The following is a 15,998-nucleotide window of genomic DNA, read 5'->3' on the forward strand; positions in this document are numbered from 1 at the left end:
CAAAGTCTAAGAGGTTAAAAAAACCCCAAACTTATTTTGGGTAGCAAGACAAGAATCCCATCAGGACCCTATCCATGATAATAGTTTTACTCTGTGTACATACATCTGTAGGTGAGCAACAGAAATGCCAAGATACTCAGGTTGACAGAAATATTTTTTTGCTCTATGTGCCTCCCAAACAGCTAAATGTCCTGTGAATGTTTACATTTCTGCGGATGTCAAAAAGGAGTCTTGGTCACTAACCATCTCCTACAAAATCAAATCCTGTTTGAAGAGACCTCCATCACTTCATGATTCATACATGGTTCATAAAAATAATAATCACCGGGTCTCTCACTGTTCATATGATACAGCGGGTGTGCATGTAAAACTTACATAGGACTTATCAAGTACACTGACAGCCACCTTTAATGAGGAAAACAACACAAAAGAACCCAAAGCAATGAGACTAAAACAACTCCATCCAATAGTGATTTTAAATCAGAAACTAAAGATTTTCTTCAAAGTCTGTAGATTTTTTTATATATATATATATATTTATATATATAACATATATATTTTATTTATATCATTAGCAACCAACATGTAATGAGGAGGTGGCATAATGAGCAGCAAAATTGCAATAATTCAAAATCATGGGGTGGGCAATGAAAATATTAAGCTTTTTTTTTAAAAAAAAAAGTAAATATATTGAGGATAAGAAGTGTGCAGTCATCTTTTAAACAAGCTGATTCCCCCACTGTAAATGTTATGACAGGTCTTAAGAGTTGATGCTGTCTGCACAACTGAATTGCTATTCTAAACAGCCGGCTCACAACATTTATTTCCCTCCGGTAATATGTAAGCTAATCTTTATTAGTTTTAAACTGGTGTCAGTATTCCATAAAAAGTATGGTCCATAGCACTAGATGGCAGTGTGTACAAACACACAGCGGTAAGGACTGCTTCTATTTTCTCCTATCCAAGGGATTTTGAAAATTAATCCCTCTCCCCCAAAAACACCTCCTCCCCTCCATTTCCTCAATGAAACGGATGCATATTGAATGTGGAGCACTCCAAGTGAAATTTAGAAAGATGGGTTTTGAGCTGCAAATCTATCTGCCAGCCACGAACCACTTAGGCCTTCTGCAGGGTGGGAAGAAAACCCCCAAAACAAAGGAAGCTTGAATTGATGTGGAAGCTAAAGTGAGAGAGAGCTAAAGGTTTGGATGGGACCAGATTCCCAAATCACTTATCCAAGGAGGTGCAATTGCAAAGTACAACCGGTTACCTATCACTAATTTTGAGTGTTAATTTACGTTGGACCATTCAACAGAAACATTTAGGCTAGACCAAAAGTTTATATGGTGCCATTAGACCCTGCCACCCATGTGAACCTACTGCAAGGGAAGGGAAGTAAAGAGCACCTTTGTCCCTACACTGGATTACTTGAGATCTTTTCAGATTACTGGACACCCAAGCAGATGGGTTGGAATACAAATAGGAACAACTGCGGTTCTGAGTCAAGCTCACCTCCCCTTGCTCAACAAGTGGCAATATTAGTTTGGATAGGCACTCACTCTCCACTTCCCTCAGAGTATGGGCTAAGCTTTTTCTATTGACCAATCCCTTAGTGGCAAAACGAGGGAAGTACTGTACATCGAGAATGATATTGACCTGCTGTCAGAATTGCTTACCCAGTCACCCAGCTGCAGTTTTTTTGTTTTTTTACCAGAGAACAGACACTCCGTTGACAAAGAGTGTTCCGACACCAAGTTTATGCTTAAGACAGCTTCGCCTGTGACTATCAGAAACTTCCTCGCATGGTTAGGGTGAGAAGGCTGCAGGTTTTCTTACTAAGTGAAAACGTACAGTAGCGAGTTCAAAGTATCTTAGAGGTTTATAGGACAAAAGATGCTCCTAGGAGTGGAAGGCGGGAGCTGAAAGAGAGAAAAGAGCATCAGCCTGTCCTGAAAGAGCAGCCTAGCAGGAGGAGTATTAAAGAGGTACCTGCTTGGAGCTGAAACGGAGGAAAACTGGGACACATCTTTCAGCCCCCCTCTTACTCCATTGGGGAGGAACAGAGTGTGGGAAAATGGTTAAAATGTTGCTGAAAGGCAGGGACTCTGCTTCCCTAAAGAGGGAATCATTTTTTGAAGGCCATAGATGAGGCTGGGTTAGGAAAGCATATTGGAGACAAGAGGGAAGTAGTGGGGAAGGCTAGAGGAAATGGTGAGACTGAGCGAAAACCCACTCAAGTCTATGAAAAGACTTCCATTGACTTCCATGGGGTTTAGATTAGGCCCCAAACCAACAGGATGATAAGACTGCATATGAAAAGGACAATCAGGTTCAAGCCCGTCAGAGAGAGTCCTCCACACTAAAACGCAGGCAGATTCTGAAGGTAAGAACCTGTGCACACCAGCCCTATGAGTCTATATCTGGGTTTCACAACTTGTGAGTTGCTGGCAAACTGCTCTCCACCCAGGGAATGGTTTTGTGAACACTGTCGGTGACACTGAGCTGAAGCTAAAAAGCCTACGAAATGTCAAAATGGGGAAAAGGTCAGACGAAATTTGCCTTCCATTTTGACAATTGACATTTCCACAGTTACATTTAAAAATGCAGACTTTAAAACCTGAGGAGAAAAAAAAATCCCATACAAGAATACAGAGTGAGAGTATAAAATAAATAAATAAAAAATCAGGGGCTGGCTCGATGGCATGGGTGCAAATGCTTTCCTAGCATTGGAAGTGAAAGGAAAGGTTAGGAAGAAATCTTGAAATGATATGCCCTGCATCATACAAAAGAGTCGCTCTTCCCACTAATCACAAAGCAAAACAAGTCTGCAAAGAAATGGCAACTGGAAAAACAATAGTTAGCTTTAAACTCCCTACATCAGCCGTTTGCGCACATCAGAATGGCCAAGAGGGACATGGGATGAAAACAAATGAGCACCTTCTACAACAGCGGAAATGAGTTCCAGCTGTAACTGCTGAGACAACTTGGAAGAGCATTTATAAGGTGTGAAAATAGCGAGGAGAAAGCTCTGCTGTAGAGCAGAATTCAACACCGTTATTCTACATTGCCCTGTGGGGTGGAACTCTCATGGTCTCCAGCGACACCTTCCTGCATGGAGGCAGAGCAGCAGCAATGGATCACACACAGCAGAATTTCCCCGAAGAATAAAATGGAGCAGCCTCCCCGTTCCATAACTGTCCTCCACTATCACACATCTTTGATTAAAATTGAAGGGACTGATTTTCAGTGGGGCTGGGCACCCACAATCCCAAGGAAAGTAAATGGGAGTGGTGGCTGCTCAAGATCTGTTTTTAAAAAAAAAAAAAAATCAGAGCTTAAGGTCTTTATTTTCCAGAGTACACACGCATGTTTTTCACACGCATTGCCTGATGTGTCACATGAATATCTACGTCAGGCATTCATGAGAAGTACCTACATACTGTTGCTACACGTGCTTCTGAAAATTAAGGGCTATGTGTGGTTGGTTTGGGAGGGTGTATTCACAGCATTGGCATTGGGCAGCCCCGACTTCCAGAATAACAATGGGATGTTTGTTTGCTCCTCGAATCATTAGTAAATAGGGGATGTTGCAGTAGCCAGGGGCGGCTCTAGGTATTTTGCCGCCCCAAGCACGGCAGGCAGGCTACCTTCGTCGGCTTGCCTGCGGGAGGTTCCCGGTCCCGGGGATTCAGCGGCACGCCTGCGGCAGGTCCGCTGAAGCCGTGGGACCGGCGAACCCTCCGCAGGCATGCTTCTGAGGGCAACCTGCCTGCCGCCCTCGCAGCGACTGGCAGATCACCCCCCATGGCTTGCCACCCCAGGCATGTGCTTGGTGTGCTGGTGCCTGGAGCTGCCCCTGGCAGTAGCTCACATGGTGTGATAGCTGGCACTCACTGAACTAGATCCTCTGCTGGTTTAAATCATTGACTTCAATTTACACCAGCAGAGGATCTGGTCCAGTGTATGCTAACCATGTGAGCATGCCCTGCTGGCAACCCGAGGCCATGAAGGTTGAGCACAAAGGCTGGAGAAGGGGAGGGAGAGTGGCATTTGAAGGGAAGTGTGTTAGAAGAACCCATGCAGAACCAGAAGGGAGAGAACAGGTTCTGCTTACACTTGAATGATACATGCTATTTCTGACAAATTAGAAATTAAAATAAAATAATAATAATCCTTGCACTAGATACTTATCAGTAAATAATCGTTACAGTAAAATCTGTTTGCAGGGTTATTTCCCTCCACCCAACCCACACTCCAAATTGCATCTATCTCACGCACACACACTTTCTTTAAGAAGGGAGTGGATTATATTGTGAGTTGAAAATGAATCCCTATCGTCCCTACAGTCCTACAGCTATTTTTCACAACAAACCCGTGGAATTCCCTTGGGAGAGGCAGGGAGAGAGACATGCATTCCTGCTTAGCACCCGGATTATCTGCTTTCCAGATGCACACGTTTCAAAACACTGGTCTTTCAACCAGATCTAAGAAACAGAACAGTGATGGGAGGATTATTTTGAGACACTTGATGGACGGATTTGTAGCCCAAGTTTGAATTTCACTGGAAATTGATCATCTGAAATAGCCACAACCAACTGTCCACAGTTTTGTCTAGAATGGCTTTAAACAAAAATATAAAAAGCCCTGGACAGTCTCCTTACCCCTGTCCGGTATTTGATGTAAACAACGTCCATAGAAACTGGGATTGTTAAGAAAGTTTATCCATACATCTGGATAGCAATAAAAAGCGTTTCCTAGGAAACTGTAAAATCCTGTACCAAGCAGTGTACAGCCAAGCTGAGGGGAACGTTAGGTTGATTTATATTTTCAAGGTACAACTTTGCATGATTTCTTTTAGATCCTGTCATAATGTACAAGGAGAACATATGTGAAAGTCAGGGCTGATTTTTCCTTCTCTGAAATGTATTTTGTGAAACTCATTGGTCTGGGTATTCATTTTGTTTCTTATTCATAGCTCACAGGGCAATACAACTACCCTAGTTCCATTCCTCCTTTTTCATTCCAAGGTTGCATCAATATTTTCCTTCTGCCGCCAAAGAAACAACTGTCTCGTGTCTTCCCATTTCTTCAAGGACTGCTGCCAACGTGCTCAGGTTGCCATCAGGAAAATTCTGGGCTTCCCAAAGATCTAGGATCACGCCAGTAGGACTTGATTTTGTAGCAAAATAATTTAGGTACCTGCAACAGTAAAAGGGAAATGGTCTTGTAAGACTGGCTGCCTCTGTCAAGGCTGATTCAAACTATCCACAAACCACACCCAGTATGTACACTCTGCATGAGCATTCACTGTGACTAGTCTGTAGGTCTTTGTACTGCACTTGTGCACTAAAACCTTCTGCACCAGATCTTCAGCTGGTGCAAACCAGAGTTGCACCCCTGGCTTAAACAGACCTGGGCTGATTTAGACTAGCTGATGGGGATCTGCCCCACCTTTTAACAGCTGGCATTGTCCTCTTGCCTATGTGGTTCATCCAAGCCTTGCTATTTTGTGGGTCACTTACTCTGTAAAAGTGCTCTTTGAGCAACTCCTCTTACACTGAAGTCAATGACAAATAGCCCACTGATTTCACTGGGACCAGGGCTGGGCCCTTAACAAGGACAACAGTGAGTAGTTCACTGCCCGCGCACACACATCGGTCTATAACAACAGCCCTCATGTATTCACTCAGCCACGTTGTTGAGTTCACACAGGCAGCACACCCACCTGTCCAATTTCAGTTTGTGGGCCAGCATCCTCCAGTCATGGCCCCTGGTCTGTGGGGCATCAAGGCTGCTGCAGAGCTTTTGTCTGATGGGCAGGGGAATACTGAAAGCGCTTGGTCCCACTATGGTGGTGATGGTACTTGCTGAATCCATGAGAGGATAATCAATGCCAGTAGGTTCCTAAGTTTTGCAGAAAGGGGTGGGGATGGAAATAAAGCAGTGTTGTTACTGAACACAAAAGCAATCACCAAGCACAAAGGCAGAATCCTATTGCTCGCGTTAGTGGAGGAGCAGCCTCATGCTAATCAAGTTGTATATGCGCTTGATGTCAGTCAGCTGAAAGGAACAGAAATATGTATAGCTAACTTTCACAGGCAGCAGGTTTATCATCACTCCAGGTTGGTCTAGGTGAAAACCTTGGGCCTAGCTTGATCAGTTAATGTGGAGAAACACCAAGCTCTTTCTTAGGGCAAAATGCGACCCCTAGAGCTTTTCAGCAGATCTCAGTGACTTCTGTGTGTGGGAAACTCTCCCTGATGTGGGGAACAAGGAATATTGGAGATGAATTTTGTGGGGAAGAGCATTTGGAGTCAGGTGACAGAAAAAGCATTAAGGGGCCTATGTTTTCTGTCTGTGTCAATGAAAATATAGAAGTATTTACCCCCCAAAGATGCCTGGGACTTGGGAGGAAGGGGTATTTTTGATGCACCATTCCTGCTTCAGTGTGGGGCCAGCCCTGGTATGCTAGTACCAAGAGGTAGGGCAGTCCCCGTTGGGTAGTAAGGGGGAGACATCTCTCTCTATATTCTCCTCCTCCTCACACACAGAACAAAGGCATGCAGCAGCTTGGTGGATATGCTGCTATTATCTCTCAGCCAGCACCTGTGCTCTGGGAGTCTTTTGATGGGGGACAAACCGTGGAGAGAGAGTTGATGCTGTTCCAGGCATTAGCTGATCCCTCATTTTTATGTGGACCTCAGTCTGCACTACAATGTGGAACGTGCTGTTCCCCTGCTCCTGCTGCAACGCCACTCCCCAGCTCTCTCTTTTACACAAAGCCATGGGCTAACAAGCAACAGAGGCTTTACACAGAGGAGGAAGCATCCTGGCAATCACCTTTCTCCTATATATACCCCTTGTGGGTTTCTTTGAATTTCTACTACCTTCTATGTTGTCATCTGGCTGGCAGGAATAGAGGGAATGGAGCCACCTCAGCCTATTACTTTATATCAAGTGGCACATATTTGACCTACATAACTGAATAATCTATGAATGATAAGTGGTGGGTGCTTCTGGGCAGGGACCGTGACCATCTCCTTGTCTGAAAAGTGTCTTAGCATGCATTGGGTATAGAGCAGAGGTGGGCAAACTTTTTGGCCCGAGGGTCACATTGGGGTTGTGAAACAGTATGGAGGGCCTGGTAGGGAAAGCTATGCCTCCCCAAACAGCCTGGCCCCTGCCCCCTATCTACCTCCTCCCACTCTTCCCACTTCCTGACTCCCCCCCTTGAAGCCCCTATCCAACCCCCCCGCTCCCTGTGCCCTGACTGACCCTACCGCTATCCATAGCCCTGCCCCCTGACAGGCCCCCCGGGACTCCGATGCCGCTCAAACCCCCATTCCACATCCCCTGACCGCCCCCCCAGAACCTCCACCCCATCCAACTGCTCCTGACTGCTCTCCGGGATACCCCCCATCCAATCGCCCCCTGTCCCCTGACTGCCCCTACCCCTATCACACCCTTGTCCCCTGACAGGCCCCCTGTGACTCCCATGCCTATTCAACCCTTCCCCATCTCCTGACCACCTCCCCTCAGAACCTCTGCCCCATCCACCTGCTCCCTGACCACTCCCTGGGACCCCCTGCCCCTAACCGCCCCCCCCCGGGACTCCACTCCCTATCCAACTGCCCCCTGCTCCCTGATAGTCCCCAGAATTTCCTCCCCTTATCCAATCACTCCACTCCCTGCCCCCTTACCATGCCGCTCAGAGCAGCAGGATTGGCTGACTGGAAAGCCTGGGAGGTGGGCGGGTGAAAGCTGCACAGCCTGGCAGAAGCGGTGGGCCAGAGTGCTCCCCACGTGGCTGCAGGGGAGGCAGGACAGCAGGGGAGGGACCGGGGGCTAACCTCCCTGGCCCAGAGCTCAGGGGCCAGGCAGGATGGATGTGGCACGTGGGCTGTAGTTTGCCCACCTCTGTTCTAGGATCTTATCTAAACAAATCTTGAGACTAAATTTTGGTTGCTGATGTCCCATGAGATTCTTTGTCTGATAACACCTCAAGAACATCCATTCTAGAAGTGTTCTGGCCTGTCTGCTTCCAGGTCCAGTCACAACCCAGATGGGCAGGATGCCTAAGTGAAAAAGGAGGAAGGGAAAAAATGAACCAGACATTTTCAGCCATGCAGGAAAACTCAGCTAGGATCAGATTTTTTTTAATAATCTCAGTGAGATCACCCTTTTAGAAGATACATGTTCCCTTTAAGGATCCTTCTTAAACAGGAGGCACAGGCTGTACCTACACCAAAATGGTTATGGCACACATAATTAAAACGTATTTTTTAAACGAAATGGCTGTGGGAAAGCCAACAGGTGAGGAGGAGTGCACGGTTCGGGCAGAGATGTTTCTTAGGGTTGAATTTATTCAAGGGGAGGGGACTCTGTAGCCTAGTAAAGAGGATAGGAAAGAAGTTGGTAAAGTACAGGTAGGAGTTATTGAGGAACAATCAAATGTAAGAGTCCCTTTAACTACAACACACAAAGGCAAGCAACTGAATATTGACAAAATGTACAGGTGCTTACATGCAAAAGTTAGAAGTCTAACTGCTAATATGGATGAATTAGAGAGTCTCACATCAACTAAGGATATTGATATAATAGGAATTATGGAAACTTGTTGGAATGGCGATAATCAGTGGAACATGGTAATACCAGGGTGTGAAATATATAGAAATGAAAGGGTAGGATGCGCTGGTGAGGGAGTGACACTACATGTAAAAGACAGCATAGATAAGCATAAATATGGTAAAAATCTTAAATGAAACAAACTGTACCATAGAATCTTTATGGGAACAAACTCCATGCTCGAACAATAAGAGTATAGTAGTAGGAATATACTACTGACCACCTGATCAGGATAGTGACAATGATTGTGAAATGCTCAGGGAGATTAGAGAGCCTACAAAAGCAGAAAGCACAGTAATAATGGGGGATTTCAACTATCCTCATATTGACTGAGTATGTGTCACCTCAGGACATGATGCAGAAATACAATGTCTAGACACCATAAATGACTGCTTCTTGGAGCAACTAGTCCTGGAACTCACAAGGGAGAAGCAATTCTTCATTTAGTCCTTACTGAAGCACAGAATCTGATCCAAGAGGTAGCTTAACCCCTCGGTAATAGTAACCATAATATAATTAAATTTAACATCCTTGTAGGAGGATAATACTCAAAAAAATCAACATGGTAACTTCAAAAAGGAGAACTGCATAAAAACGAGGAGGCTTCTTAGACAAAAATTAAAAGGAGCTGTGTCACAAAGGTTAAATGCCTGCAAGCAGCTTGGGGACTATTTAAAAACACCGTAATAGAAGCTCAGGCTACATGTATACCCTGAATCAGAAAAGATAATGAGATGACCAAAAGAATGTCACCATGGTTAAGCAGAGACAAAAAGGCATCCATTAAACTTTGGAAGCTAAAACTTAGTGAGGCTAATTAATAGGAGGGAGCACAAACTCTGGCAGGTTAAGTGAAATGTATAATTAGGCAGGCCAAGAGAGAGTTCGAGAAGCAACTTGCTAAAGATGCAAAAACTAACAGTAAGAATTTTTTAAAGAACATCAGATGTAGGAAGCCTGCCAAACAGGCAATGGGGTGACTAGATGACAAAGGTGATATAGGAGCACTCAAGGAAGATAAGGCCATTGCTGAAAAACTAAATGAATTCTTTGCATCAGTTTTCACTGCAGAGGATGTGGGGAAGATTCCCATACCCGAGTCATTCATAAATCTGAGGAACTGTCCTAGACAGAGGTGTCTCGGAGAAGGTTGGAACAATTTAATACATTAAATGGTCATAAGTCATGAGGATCTCTGTGTGGCTCAAAAGCTTGCGTCTTTTGACAACAGAAGTAGGTCTAATAAAAGAGATTACCTCAGCCACCTTTTCTCACCAGGACCAGATGGTATTCATCCAAGAGTTTTGAAGAAGCTCAAATATGAAACTGTAGTATGAAACAAACTTCTGTACCAGATGACTGGAAGGCAGCTAATGTAATGCCAATTTTTAAAAAGCCTTCCAGAGGGGATCCTGGTAATTACAAGCTGGTGAGTCTAACTTCAGTACCAGGCAAATTGGTAGAAACTATAGTAAAGAACAGAATTACCAGACACATAGGTGAACACTATTTGTTGGGAAACAGTCAATATGGCTTTTTGTAAATAGAAGTTTTGCCTCACCAATCTATTAGAATTCACTGATTGTGTCAACAAGCATATGAATAAGGGTGATCCAGTCAATATAGTGTACCAGGATTTTCAGAAAGCCTTTGGCAAAGTCCCTCGCTACTAAGCTCCTAAGGAAAATAAACAGTTATGGGATAAGAGGGAAGGTCCTCTCATGGATCAGTAACTAGTTAAAAGACAGGAACCCAGAGGTAGGAATAAATGGTCAGTTTTTACAATGGAGAAAGGTAAACAGCAGTGTTCCCCAAGGATCTGTACTGGGACCAGTGCTGTTCAACTTATTAATTAATGATCTGGAAAAGAGATCAGTGAAGTTGCAAAGTTTGTAGATGAATCGTTCTTGAATAATTTTGTAAAGTCCAAAGCTGACTGCGATCTCCCTATCCTGGGTGGCTGGGCCACAAATGTCAGATGAAATTCAACATTGATAAGTGGATAGTAATGCCCAGTGGAAAAAAAAAATCCCAACTATGCTTATATAATGATGGGTTCTAAATTAGCAGGTACCACTCAAGAAAGAGATTTTGAAGTAATCTTGGATAGTTCTCTGAAAACTTCAGCTCCATGCTCAGCAGTGGTCAAAAAGGCTAACACAATGTTAGGAACAATTAGCAACGGATAGAAAATAAGACAGCAAATATCAAAAATATAAATCCCTGGTGTGCCTTACCTTGAATACTGAATCAGTTATGCCCCACCCCAAAAAGTATATAGTGAAACTGGAAAAGGTTCCAAGAAGAGCAACTAAGTTGATCAAGGGTATGAAAGAGCTTCCATACAAGGAAAGACTAAAAAGATTAGGGCTTTTAATCTTAAAAAAGAGACGATTAAGGTGGGTGTAGTGAGGTGGCCTGGCTCCCAGCCACCCCAGAGGAGGAAGAGCCCAGCCGGAGGCCGGACTGGGCGGAGCTAAAGAGCTCTGAGCCCGCCCCGCAAAGGGTCAGGCGCCGACCCGGAGCTATAAAAGCAGGCCCTCAGAGCTCAGTTAAACCCCAGCAGCCGGAGCAAGCCGACGTCCCTCAGGGAGATCGGGACTGGGAGACTCCTGCGACCCAGAGTAGCCGCCCAGAGTGACCCAAGCTCCCCCATGCCCGCTACCTGGAGGAGCTGCCGGAGATTCCCTGCACCCACTATCCAGAGGAGCCGCTGGAGCTCCCCTGCGCCTGCTACCCGGAAGAGCCACCGGAGCTACCTTGGGTCGACTTTCTGGAGGCGTTGCCGGACCACCCAGCCCTGGCCATGACGAACCCATGCACCTGGACCCTGTGGAGGACGACCCCAGAATCCCAGTAGTCCCGAAGGGGAATCTGGAAGTAGCTCGGGGGCAGCTGACCCTAGTCTGGCTGCAGCACACCCCGAGCCAATGTCAGTGTGTTGCGGCCAGGATCCCCACTGACACAGCAGCAGGCTGCCTGCCGCTGTTAGGGCCCTGGACTGGGACGCAGAGCAGTGGGTGGGCCTGCATCCCCCCTGCCACTCCACTCAGGGCTAGCAGTCTCCCCCTCGCCTGACGCTCAGGCCCAGGAGCCTAGGCTTGTATACTGAACTGTTTGCTCAGCCCCTGCCTGAAGGTCTGAGCCCCTGAACTGTTGTTTGTAGCCCCGCCCTCACCTAGGGCCTGGGCTTAAAGTACTGAACTGTCTGCTCAGCCCTTGCCTGAGGGCCTGAGCCCCTGATCTGTTGTTTGTAGCCCTGCCCTGACCTAGGTCTTGGGCTTAAAGTACTGAACTGTTTGCTCAGCCCCTGCCTGAGGGTCTGAGCCCTGAGCTGTCGTTTGCTGCCCAGGTAGTGAGGCAGCCTGGCTCCCAGCCGCTCCAGAGAGGGGCGAACCCCAACAGCGGATGTCTACAGGGGGATATTACAGAGGTCTATAACATCATGAATGATGTGGAAAAAGCAATGAGAGAAGTGTTATTTACCCTTTCCCACAATACACAAACCAGGGTTCACCCAATGAATAGGAGGCAGCGAGGTTAATACAAACAAGAGGAAGTACTCTTTCACACAATGCACAACTAACCTGTGGAATTCATTGCCATGGGATGTTGTGATGGCCAAAAGTAGAACTGGGTTCAAAAATAACTAGATAAGTTCATGGAGGATAGATCCATCAATGACTGTAAACCAGGATGGTCAGGGATGTTACCCCATGGTTGGAATGACCCTAAACCTCTGAGTGCTGGAATATGGGGTGTTCTGTACATTCCCCCTGAAGCTCTGGTACTGGCCAGTGGCGGAGATAGTGTAATCAGCTAGACGAAGCACTGGCTTGACTCAGTATGGCCATTCTTATGTTCTTATATTCTTATGTTGAGGGTTCCCCTGAGATTTTCAGGAGTGAGGTTATTTATTAAGTGATCTCAGCAGGCCAGATCATAGAAGGTGCTGAGTGCCCTCAGCTACTTCTGAGAACAACAGGAACTGAAGGTGATTGGCACCATGGAAGCATGAGAGAAATTTCCCTAGAGTGTGTTGAAGGTTGAGGTGATGGCAGCTGTCTTTCAGGGAAGGGAATGTATAGGGGATAGCACAAGATATTTAAAGTGTGCTGGGGAAACCATGCAGGCTCACTAAAAACCAAACCAAAATCAGTCTGTAGCACCAGGCAATCTGCTAACAGAACAGCAACATTTAGCTCATGCAATGTGCTTTTCATCTGTAGATATCAAAGCACATTACAGAGAAAGGAAGATATAAACTATCCCCATTTTACAGATGGGGAAATTGATATAAAGTGGCTTGCCTAAGGTCATTCAGAAAGTGAGTGGCAGAGATGGGGACAGAATCCAGGTGTCTTCTGTGACCACTAAACTGAAAAGAGACATAGCTCCAAATAAAACTGTGCATAGATAAGACCCAAGCCTCTCAGCTGAATAATAGGTACTTTCAGAAAGACCAAATACGTACCAAATACCAAATGGGAAGTTTATAAAAAGTACAAAAACCCCACAAATTGACATTTAATGTAGATGAAGGCAATAAAAAGCATCAATACATGATCTAACTTACATCTGCACCAGCACAAGGGAAGTGATTCCAATCATCACTTCAGCTGATTGGAAAGGAAAAGCAAATGTTACCTATGAAGTACTAAAGCCATGACAAAAATCTACTTTATATGTCAATTTCTTTAATTTTCTACTAATTAATGTGTTGCTCTGTATAATTAGCTACAGGAGATGCCCCACAAACACAACTGAGAACAGTCTCAAAACTTTACAATGCCTGGTGCAAGCTGCCATCACACAGTTTCCAGGAAATCTCATTAGCCTACACCTCACACTTCAGCAGCAACCGGTCAAGATTTTAGTTTTCCATAGTATATATTGAGAATAGCAGGTGTCAATGTTGTGAGCTCGATTCTTGGGCTTTCGGTGGAATTATTCTGTATTTCCCTTGTCTCCATTCCCCTATCTACTCCTTTTAGTATTTAGTCCATTCCATCCATGCTTTTTTAAAATGTTACATAATAACTCTTTATGCTAGACATTGAAATAAATAGCTGGAGAATCATCCTCACACTAATGTGCACAAAGAACTACTGACTATGGTCTCTCTAATCACATACCAAACTACGGTGCTTGGTGCATGTAAGCAAAAGGCCTGTGTCAACAATAAATTCGATAACATTGACCCTGTTGAAGGTATTAACCCTGTAATAGAGGCTGGTATCCTGGAACATGGAAGACACAGAATACAGGTTCTTCAGGGCAGTAGTGACTGGGAGTATCATAGAGGTGACACTTTCCCTCTCCATCTCCAGGCCAAAGCATACAATGGACAGAGTTCTCAGGGCACTCTGAAAGTTTGGCTGTGGCTCTGTCATTGGCTGCTTGCCTTTGTGCAACTCAGAAATATTGCAGGGATCAAAGATTTCTGCACAAGGGCCTGCTTCTTTGTGGGCATTGGGGTCTTCTAGAACTAAGGACTGGGCAAAGACTGAAAACTTCCCACTCTTTCATATTTACATATATTATAATGCTTATTCCAGTAGCCCCATCTGAGATCAGATTCCATTGGGGGAAGTTTCTGTACAGATACATAGTAAGACACTCTCCCTGGCCTGAAGAGTTTACAATATAAGCAAAGACATACAAAGGGTGAGAGAAAAATGCATTATAATCCCTCTTTAAAGGTAGGAAACTGAGGCACAGAGAGATTAAGAGATGTACCTAAGGCCACACAGGGAGTCTGTGGCAGAGCCAGGAATTTGACTTAGAGTTCATGTCTCCCAGATCAGAGTTCTAACTATACAAGGCCATTATTCTTCTCTTAGCTGTAGACAACTATACACACACACACTCTAGCTTCATCCCAGGACTTTTGTACTATAGTCTAGCAGGTTAAGAGCCATCCTATGCGTAAGAGGCCACATGCTCCTTGCCATCAAAACTAGCACAGCAATAAAAGCTAATTTATGTGGTGACAGAGTCCTGCATGTCAGCTCTTAGCACTGACTGCCCCTTCCACGGTGTATGTGGGAATGTCACGATGCACCAACCATGATGAGCAATTCTCATGATCTGTAGCCTCGCTAATGAATGCTATTCTCTCCCTGCATTAATCCCTGATGGACGGAATCACAGCACAAGACAATAGTGTTCTTTCTGTTCCCTTTGAAACTATTATCAGATCCTATTATATATAAGCAGCAGAAGATAATTATAGTGTGTACTTGAGTTTCATTAAAGCTACTACTAATTCTTTCACTTCTCTGCTAGGTTAAATCAGAGATTACCTCAACACAGCACTTATACAGTAATTGTTTATGATAGTAGTTTTACCATCTGTCTTTAATGTTATGTTGTCCCTAGTTGAATATACAACTTTACACCCAATAACCAAGCAGATGTTATGGGTAATGGTGCACATTTTCAGGGCCCTGCAGAATAAGTAATTTTCGGCTGTCATCTCACAGCCCTTCCGAAAGTCACCCACAAGAACTCACTTTCCATGATTTCACAGTTCAGAGTTTGCCCACTTTCTCTTCTCAGCCAGAAAAATGGTTACATTTGAGTAGCTGCTCTAACTATGTAGTAATGATGCCTACTCCACTGTAGCTGTGCCTGGCTGATCTTGACCCTTTGACCGATTCCCTTATAGGGATTTATGATAAGGAACACAAAAGGGAGAAGAATTCAAGAAGAGGATGGCGGGGCGGGGAGGTGTTAAGTTTTAAAAATGAATGTAGCGATTGATAAAAGGTATCAGCTTGTCAAGCCATGGAGATTGAAGTTTTCTGTCTATCCAGAGAGCATGTACAGCACAGGAAGGTTCAATGCAAGCTTCCTGCAAATACTTTGCCCAATCCGTAAAAGTGGAAAGGAGTACCTTAGGGGTGACAGGATAGTTCATTCTTCATGCCTTGCAGTCCTTGCCAGCTAGGATGCAATTAGTGCCTTGGAGGGTGTGGGGGTTTCATTCTGTTTATCTCTCTGATCTAATGATACTTTTTGAGTGCCAATGACCATACTATCTAAGGCACTCTTCATTAGGAACTGGGGGTGAAGGCTACCAACATTTTCACATAGGTCAGCAACCCCTTGATGACAACAATGACTTTTTGGGTCACTACCAACCGGGTGTGACTCTCAGCTGCTGACTTGCAGATAAATGCTTCTCTATTTTCCTTACCAATGCTCACAACTATCTCATTTACACGGATTTAGTTATTTATCTATCTAAACTATCAGCTGCTTGTGGAGAAACCTCACTGACATTTCTCCCGTCCATCATATTCGGAAGGATCATACTGCAGCAGAACCATGAAATAAATCAATTTTTTTATCCTGAAGAAACTGACAGA

The 15,998-nt window shown here is 44.8% G+C and overlaps 1 protein-coding gene across 2 annotated transcripts in view; it reads right to left on the reverse strand.

Annotated features, from left to right (window-relative positions):
* Nucleotides 1-526: 526 nt before the first annotated feature.
* The window catches only part of UNC5C (unc-5 netrin receptor C), a 375,760-nt gene continuing 360,288 nt past the window's right edge, over nucleotides 527-15,998 (reverse strand). For both annotated transcript variants that reach the window (XM_050944017.1, XM_050944016.1), the window contains 2 exons: nucleotides 5,726-5,904; nucleotides 527-5,199 (listed from right to left, as the gene is read on the reverse strand). In XM_050944017.1, the coding sequence (XP_050799974.1) occupies nucleotides 5,034-5,199; nucleotides 5,726-5,904 (345 nt within the window). In that variant the 3' untranslated portion in view covers nucleotides 527-5,033. The remainder of the gene's footprint in view (nucleotides 5,200-5,725; nucleotides 5,905-15,998) is intronic.

Source organism: Gopherus flavomarginatus, chromosome 3 (genome assembly GCF_025201925.1).
Source record: "Gopherus flavomarginatus isolate rGopFla2 chromosome 3, rGopFla2.mat.asm, whole genome shotgun sequence".
Classification (NCBI taxonomy): Eukaryota; Metazoa; Chordata; order Testudines; family Testudinidae; genus Gopherus; species Gopherus flavomarginatus.